The 9,388-nt window shown below is 45.7% G+C and overlaps 1 protein-coding gene across 1 annotated transcript; it reads left to right on the top strand.

The window, feature by feature from the left end:
• The first annotated feature begins 8,572 nt into the window (after window positions 1–8,572).
• On the top strand, window positions 8,573–9,142 carry LOC149140269 (cytochrome c oxidase subunit 2-like). Its single transcript, XM_089450944.1, has one exon. It carries the CDS (start codon window positions 8,573–8,575, stop codon window positions 9,140–9,142), a length of 570 nt encoding a protein of 189 aa, XP_089307070.1.
• The last annotated feature ends 246 nt before the right edge of the window (window positions 9,143–9,388 follow it).

Genomic DNA, 9,388 nt, shown 5'->3' with positions numbered 1-9,388 from the left:
GAATCAATAGATTCTTTTTCAGGAGCGATTCATCCTTCCCGAACGCAGAATACAACTTCCTCTCCGTTGTACTGTGCTCTCCAAGTGTGCTTGTTCCCCTTTTCTTTTTATTTCCTCACCGAGCCAATGGCGAGCAAATGGAAATCACTTTTGATGAGAAAAGGAGGTGTTGAAAGACCCTCCTGGCCCAACCCCGGGACACTCCAAGATCCTTTTTTGAACCTGCTCTGCTCCCATGTGAGGAGATGGATAAAGACATCCCATCCGTTGCACTGATCCAAGGGTTGTTCGTAGTGGGGGAGTCGAAGACCAAGGAGTTATTTTTATTTACACCAAGCATTCTTCTATTCTTATGACTAGATCCAATCTACTGGGCCCTATGGAAAATGAATTGATAGAATTTGATTTCACGTTATTCCTTTAGGGAATAATGAGGAGATCCTATCGATTGTTGTTTCCTACGGACCTCCAAAGCATGAAAAGGCTCGAATGGTATGATCCCTCCATCACCCTACCTAGAATGAAAAGGGTGATCCCATAGTTCTTGGTCTGTGAAGATGCGTTGTTAGGTGCTCTATTTTCCACATCTAGGCTGAACTTAAACCTATGTCCGAGAGATAGCCATCCATACACTGATAAGGGATGTAAGGATTCTCGAGAAGAGAGGATCCAAGGTGGATAACCACCGGCACTCCCGGACCGCCTAGATCCACAAATGAATAGAAAGTTGGATCGGTATTCGATCTCACCTGAATCGCCCCATCTATCCTCATGAGGATAAGTTCAGTTCCAAACCCCGGTTCGAACAAACAGGAGGAGTATGCCATGCTAATGTGCCTTGGATGATCCACATCTCCGGGTCAGGCGCTGATGAGCACATTGAACTATCCATGTGATTGAGAGCCTTCACAGCCCAGGCACAACGACGCGATTATCAGGGGTGCGCTCTACCGCTGAGCTAATAGCCCATGATGCAGGCCTCTGGGTATGGAGACCTGCCCCTACACCAACACCAATATATTGGAAGAACCAATATAGCAAATGAGCTAATAGCCCATTGTGCAGGCCTCCCGGGGATGGAGGCCTCAATATATCCAAAATAGCAGAAGAGAAACCCTAACTCTTTTTTTGCTACCCCATGTCCCTGCCTGGGTGGCAACATGGGGAGGCAAATGGGAGATCGGATTCTATCAACTTGTTCCGACCTGGGATGATAAGCTCATGGTTTCATTTCACTGTCGAGACTCGAAAGAATACTTCCATCTACGAGCTTTACTCAGATGTGAGTCCTTCCGGAAGTAGTGTCAAACGAAGAAGCCCAAAAAGCATTAGCTCTCCCTGAAAAGGAGGTGATTCAAAGGCAAGAAAGGTTGAGATTTCTATTCCAGGATTCCATCAATAAATGGGAGTTCAGAATGAGAGTAGTTCAGATCCTGTATTCTAGAAAGAAGATCAGACTGATCTAATAGCTCATTCATTCCATTCATCAGAAAGGGATCGAGACTACTGGAAGCGAGGACGATCGGAGACCAGAAGAAGAGCAAGAAAGAAGTAACACCTGACTAACAGTCTTAATTACAGCAAACAAGTTCCCATCACCTGAATTAGAGTCTAGAGTCAGAAAGCCACCTAAGAACTAGAACAGAACGATTTACCAAAGAAAGGGAAGCTTGCTTTCGTGTACGAGGTTCCGGAGCCAGAAGTCTTATCCGCTCGTTCTGTAACTCTCTTATTAATCCGCCTAATGAGCTATGCAACAAGTTACCCTTTACTCAGCTATCACTTCAAAGAACGCGAGTGGTGCTTCTCTAGTCTGGTAGGCAAGCGAGCTTAGACTGGGTAACAGAAAGTCAATGGTCACTCCTGGTCTTATCCGATGGGCCCTATGCAAGCTCGGAAGAGGAAGCGTCAGAATAGAGTTAGGCTGGCTCACCTGCTTATGGTGCTTGGTATTCTCAATAGCCGAAGGCGAGCTCCTTCATTAGAGTCTTAAAGCAAGCTAGAAAGAGAACCTTAATTAGAGTCTTAAAGAAAGAAGTAGAACCGGATATGTAGAACCTTATATCTCGTATAAGATAGAGAATCCGAGTGGAAGGGCAGGGAGAGTAGTAAGCTCATTCAATCAATAATACAGGAATATCATGAATTCAATCAATAAGTATCACCTGATCTTATAAGAAGCAGACAAGCAATAAGCACTGAGAGCTCTCTTTATTCGAGTTGTTCTTATCAAGGCAACATCCGGACTACCTGTGCAAAGCAGTAGCCTTTTCTGATTCGGTCGATCAAGCTGACTGGGTTTGAGGAACGATTGACCGGCTTAGATGGAACGCGTGGCCACATCCGAGTGCGGTGAAATGGTCACGGACTATTAGCTGTGGTATGAACTACCCCACTTCCTGCTCGCTTGCTTTCTTCAGTAGTACTCTTGGAAAGAGAGAATATCACCGCGTGAACATAGTGCTCGCCTTTCCTTTCGTCAACAACCGGTACACAAGCAAAGCAAGCAAGAAAGTCAGCGGGACCAGCAACCGGACTCTTCCGGCACTGCAACCGCTACAAGCAGAATTTCATAACCTCGCATATCATAATCATATGTAGTACTCGTTTAGGAAGAAGAGTAGGCAGCTATTGGAATAGGAACTGGTATATTTCCGGTACTAGCAGCTGGAGCAGGAATAGTAGCTCTTCTTTCGGCAAGGCTTGGCCAGACCAATAGGTGATACGTGGTACCCAGGAGAAGAATGAAGTCAGTGTTCTGGAAAAAGAGAACAGGGTAGGAACAGTTAAGTAAAAGGAAGGCACGAAGTGGTGAGGGCGAGTAGAAATCCTAATCTAGATAGTAACAACGAACGGATAGGCACGCTCGGGTTGGTAGTCATGATATAGGTAAGCATTGTCTTTTGATAGAAAACATCTATTTTGCTATACCTATGAGCATCATCCGTAGACCTGCTGCGTGGGAGGACCGAACGGAAGCAAAAGTAAGTTAGGTGGGCCAGGCAGTGCCAGGAGCTATTACTTACTTAAACATTTCTATTTGCTTTCTTAAGAAGTGCTTGCCTAATTCTATTCTCCATTCCAATAAGGGGCCGGATCAGTTTGTAAATCACTATGAATGGATGGGTTTAGCCCCGGCACAAGAAGAAAGAAGAATGAACGTCTCTTAGTTCAAGTTCGTGATTCATTTAGTTGTTTCTCCGAACGAACGCATAAAGCCCGCGGCGCTCCTTTATTTACCTCGTAGTCCTCGTTTAGCTCTCCCTACAACCCGCCAACTGACCGAAAGAGGTGAGGGCGGTCTATCCCTTATGCTCCCTCGTCCTAGGTGCCTTGATGTCCAGTGTGGCCCTACGGACTGGGTTACCTGAGGAAGCACCCCAGTCCTAAAGGCAGGAAGTGGCTAATGATACTTTTTGGTTGGAAGGAAAGCGAGCGCAGCGAGTGAGCCCATTCTATCTAATAATTGCGAGGAATTTCCATATCCATATCTAGATCCTACCACGAGATCTGCGCCCGAGGATAGGAAGTGTAGTTGTTCTCCAATTCCATCGTTTTTACTTGGTTTCGAACTGCTAAAGAAGCAGTAATCTTCCAATTCTTCTACTTCCATGCGGGGAATTCCAGACACATTGCGAAAAGATGAGTGCAATAAAGAGATTCCCCCATCTGAAACCCCATTCACTTTATAATGATTGGAATCGAAATGCTTTTATAAACGCAAGCAATTTGATCGGGCCTTTCCGAACCTATTATTCTTATTCTGGTTGAAAGGGGAAGACAACTAGAGACCAAGCTAAGACCAGTAGCCCGGCTCAAAGATCACTGCTAGGGCCTACCGTCAAACCCCTGAACTGCACTCTGGATTGGAATCTCTGCGGGACGGAGAGAAGGAAGTGAACACACGGGAGAGACAAAGGGGAATGCATGGGTAACCGGAACAATAGGCGGCTCTATTAGCAGTGGTATTGGTGGGATGAATTCAGATTCTTTTCTTCCTCAGCTGATGATGCTCAAATCACTTTCATCCAAGGGGCTTCAGCATCTTTTGTTACAACTTTATAATAGATCCTAATGTTTTGGCGGTTGGCTCACGGTTGGCTCAAGACTTGGGCTAACCTGCCTTCCTTCATTATTTCTTCGGTAGTAGGTTCACCACCACCAACAAAGGTAGCTAGAACACAGGCAGAGGAGGCGGTAGAGGCGGTTGAAGTAGCACCAATAGCAAAGGTATTCGGAACACAGGCAGATAGCTAAGATAGCAGCGGGAAAGCGGGAAAGCTAGCGGGTTGGCTAACCGGAGTGCCTAATTTGCTAATGCCTCACGTTGGGAGTTGTTCACTCGCTTAAAGTATAGGAATTAATTTGCTCGATCTCGAACTGAAACTCCCATCTTTCTCTCTGCACCCGCCCCTGTCTCTGTTGCTGGGTATCGATCTTGATTTGCCAGATCTGCTTATGGAGAAACTCAATCAGCTATCCCCGCCCAACACTTACCTCATCAATTGTAGGTACCATTATGCCAGGAGATGAATGGATTGATGCGCCCAGTAACCATTGCTAGGAGATGCCCAGCCATTTGGCACGCCATTGCTGCTAGGAGATCCAGTCCCTTTCATGTTAGTCCCTCCCTTTACCATCAGAATACAACTACCCTACTGTTTGTAGCCCCACCAAAACAATTAACCTCATGAATCTTAGTAGTAGGTACCATTAGCAGTCACCTCCTTTCCTTGCGGCTTTGGAGGGTTCTTAATTATAGTGCCTTGCGGACCCCGTCCAAGACCTAATAGGACCTTTTCCTCTACCTTTGCTTCTCTTGCCTCTGTAGGATCTGCTCCTGTCTTCTATGCTACTGGATCCACTATTGGTGCTGGATCCACATATGCTGCTGGCTCTGCTTCTGGATCTCGATATGGCTAGGCTGCTCCGGAGGGTGGGCGCTTCTGCCGCTTAAACTCGGTCAATAATAGAATATGCAACTGTTGCTTCTGCTACCTTAGCCACTGGTGGTGCCTCTGCTTGCTTCGGTGCCTCTTCTTCTGTCACTGGCTCTCTGTTCTACTGGGCTTCCCACCTATGCCCTTGTCTTTGCTACCTATGCTTATGCTCCTGCCTTCTCTATTGGGCGAAGTGAAGGGCCCGTTCGAGATTGATCGATTAATAGCGGACAGAGGTGCCTACACCCTTTGGAATGTGTGGAAACTAGCACCCTATCGTACTCTCTTTCTTCAGGTCCCCGATCTAATCACTGAAAGGGTTTGGGTGGATACCTTGATTACGCACGCACTATAAAACAAAGAAATAATATGCTTCAGGTACAATAGCCTAAAGTATGGTTGGTCGTCTCTAGGCCTTTATCTCATAGTTAGTGACGTGTCATAATAAAGGGCTCATTATCCAATTAGGGATCTTTGGCATCTTACTCCGACTGAATGGTTGTGAAATGAAGGGCTTTGGGCTTGCTTCTCGGAATCTCTGGTCTGGGTGGTTAGAGTTCCGTTCGACGGTGCTCCTTCTTGGGTTGGTCAATACTGGACCGGACCGGAGTGTGCTTGGTCGACACTGAAGGGCACTCATCTATATACTTAAAGCACCCGATGAACCTCCTCTCGCAAATCCGGGACATCAAGTAAGCAGGTTCAAAGGAAAGGATCGTCGAATGAACGGATCGGAATGGGATTGGTTCGAGGCTCAATATGGGACACTATTCTCGAAGCGAATGATATGCCATTATTATCCGGGCCCTATGTACACCACTGAGCTTAGTGAGGGAAGGCCAACTAATTACTTACATAAGGAGGCATAAGAAAGTCTTTTAGGGGAGCCGGGGCGGGACTGCCCCTATCACCTCTGCCTTCGCTGGATCATTTAAAGGGACTGTATATTTATCCGTGCCTGCCTTTGCTTTTGGCGGTTATAGGTATGTCTGTCAGGGGAGGGACCCAAGCCATTGCCTAGACCAGAGCTACTTAACTACTCTATGGCTCTTAAACATGAAGGTATCAGTGGATATTTTATCTCCACCGATGCTACGGGCTACGGGCAATGGACAAGGCTCTATGCGCTTCGCAGATGCTGGTTAGTAAACAATTTCGTTAGGAACCGGGCAAACCACTTATGGTTCTCTTGGCTAATCATCCCGTCAAGCTTATTAACCCTCCCTCCTTACCTGGTAAACGTGGAATTCATGTGGTAGGTAGTTATTGTTTTATAGTGGTAGCGATGGTTTTATACGATGGGATAGGAGAAAAATGGGCTCCTTTCCCTAGCTAATGGGTAAAACTGAATAAAGTGCTTCACCCGCCCCTGGCTGTGCTCCTACCTTTGCCCCTAACGTTGGGACCGGGTAAACTCCATCTCGATCAAATGTATCTGTGGTGGCTAGTTCCGGGTCAAGAGAAGAAACCGCTAGCAATCAATAAATGATCTAAGTAGCGGGCTCCTGTGGCCATTTTGGTGCTCTCCGAAACCCTTTTCGCTGGCCTGCGTGGATAAGTAGATGTCATTCGCCTGTGATGATGCACTTATGTTTCCGTTTAGAAGCAGAAACTGTTGATCTTGTTGATTCCGAAGAACCAGCACCAGTGATAGAGAAAGCAACAGTTCCGGGTCGAGATCCCATGTAATAACCTGTTTATCTACTGGCAAAAGCAGGGATACACCTTTTGTATCCTGTGCTTCATTCTTGGCTAAGTGTTAGAAGCTCACCTCGTTATGATCGAAGCAGCGTGTAAAGATCTCTATATCCGGATCAAAGTACGTAAAGATCTCACTCAATGCGATCAATCGGATTTCACTAAAGGAAAGATCCAACTTAGCGGGTTTATATATTAACAGTACGATGGAAAGTCAGTTGAATGCCCCGCCATGGAGGATATGTATGGCATGGTATAAGCCAGAGGAGAGGCCTTATATATTATCTTAGTTTATATGGTCTTACTCTGAGCACTAACCACTCTCCCTAACTATGGTTATCGGGCTTAGGACAGGCAGGAGATTGATTGATGACACTTACCTATTTATTGAATTACCAGCCTGAAGGATCTTTATTATTTACAGATGCCTAATTTGCCTAAATTTCTTATTTACCTAAGTTGTATCCTTCTTATCCAATTTGTATCCTTAACTATTATAAGCATAATTGACAAGCCCGTAGATGGATATTGAGCGGATGGATATATTGAATGGTTATCGCTGAAGATAAGGAAGCAATGGTGAAAGGGCTAAAGGTCGGGGGTGGTAATAATGGTAAAAGGGCTTAGGTCCTGCGTCTAGGCTCAGGGTCGTGCGTAGTTTGACAATGTAGGACAGGAAGGATATTGATTCAAGTTACCGGCATGAATTGGAGAAAGCTTATAATATCCCTAACTATTTATAATATCCCTAACTACCTGACCCGCTAAAACATTACCTGACCTGCTAAAGAAGTTGCCTGCCTGACTACATTACCTGACCTGCTATAGATTTATTATATGTGGGCCTGCCTGACTACATTACCTGACCTGCTAAGGATATTATCTGTAGCATGAGGGCAGTGATCACGTTACCTGTATTTATAAGGGAAGCTCCTCTATTATATAAGGGGGGCGGCTCGGTTCCACACTCTGACCTCAACGAACGAAACAACCTTCGCTATTACTATTATATAAGGTGAAACCGAGCGCAGGGGAAGGGGGCGCTCCAATACCAATGAGCAACAGTTTGACTTCTCTTTTTTCCCCTAAAAGAGCCCTCTTTCTTATTCTGAAAATGGCCAGATTCTTTCATAAAAAAATGGATTTCTTCCGGTCATGAATTAGATATGTGTCATACCAGATTCGGCCCCCCACCCAATAAGTAACTCAAGGTCGAAGGTTTCAAGCTACGCATCCTATTAGCAAACGCCGGAGACCTACCTCGCGTAGAAGTACTTTGGGCGTCGTTTGAACTAACCAAGGCACTTTACTTTTCCCGCGGCGGTTTAGGACTTTCTCCCTACGAGATTGGCCCTTTTACCGTGGGCGGAGGTTTTGATGCATAATGACATATATAATTCAATGTAGACCGATTCACTTACTCGATCTATCTCTCTTTTCTTTCTTTGGGGGGTTTATATATTGCTCAAGGCTGCCTAGCTAGGAAATCACTCTCATTATATACGTAATTACGTCATTCGAGATATGTCATTCTGCCTTCGCAGAGCAGCAATATCTGTTTGGGGTAATTGGGGTCTTACCTTATAGTCAAGGAGACACGAAACTGACTGAACCTAAACTACCACATGCTCATATATAACTAACTACCACCATTTCACCGGGCTATCAATTAGGTACGTTAGTGACTCGACCAACGGGAGAGGAGGGAATGAGTCAAAGCAGGGTGTATTATCACCGTTATTATATATGTCATTACGCTTTAAAGCTCAACCATCCGTACAGGGAGAAGAAAGACTAGTTCGTGTCTCCTTGCACTAGGAAGCGCAAGCCCCTCCGGGACCTTGATCTTTATGCGAAACTAAAGTCAACAAAATAATACGAGTCAATATAGATTTATTAGGGCCTTATTAGGGCCTTCGATCCACGTACGTCTTATGGTCTTTACCTGCCTGAGAGAGGGGGAACCACCTTACTGGATAATAGTAGACTGCCCGAGTGTCAATGGTAGGGTAGGCGTGGAGAGCTTTTTGCGGGGAAACTTGCAAGTACAGTTTGGGGGGAGGCGGATGTACCCGAACAAGGGCTGGGCGTCGACCCAACCTTATGAGTATTCAGACTATAACAGTTCCGATGAACAGTCACCAACTTTTGACAGTTATACGATTCCAGAGGATGATTTAGAATTGGGTCAATCACGTTTATTAGAAGTGGACAATCGAGTGGTTGTACCGGCCAAAACTCCTCTACGTATGATTGTAACATCTGCTGATGTACTTCATAGTTGGGCTGTACCTCCCTCAGGTGTCAAATGTGATGCTGTACCCGGTCGTTTGAATCAGACTTCCATTTTGGTGCAACGAGAAGGAGTTTGGGTGTGGGAAAGAGTAGGAACGATAGAAACGATATGTTCAATTATGATTAGATTAGGGAAAGTCAGCACTATTCACCTGTTGCTTATAAGTGGTAGTATTGAGCTCGGCAATGACGACTGGCTAAGATACTAGGGAGTATGACTGGGTACTAAGACTAGGGAGTATGACTAGCGGCTATCGACAATGGGAAAAGACAAGTACTCCCGTCAATGACAACTGGGTATCGAAACCTTCATTCAACGACTAGCGACTATCAGCACCTTCGGGCAGCTCTGATTGGCTATGATCGACTGGCACGTACTAATTGGCACACACGGACTATTGGTCACGGACTATGGGTACGGACAACTGGGCACGGGGACAACTTGGCATGGACTA

The sequence above is a fragment of the Pinus tabuliformis genome, chromosome X, assembly GCF_031772625.1.
Source record: "Pinus tabuliformis cultivar Carrire ecotype Pingquan chromosome X, CPIR1, whole genome shotgun sequence".
Taxonomy (NCBI): Eukaryota; Viridiplantae; Streptophyta; class Pinopsida; order Pinales; family Pinaceae; genus Pinus; species Pinus tabuliformis.
This window is presented reverse-complemented; position numbering and strand designations above follow the sequence as displayed.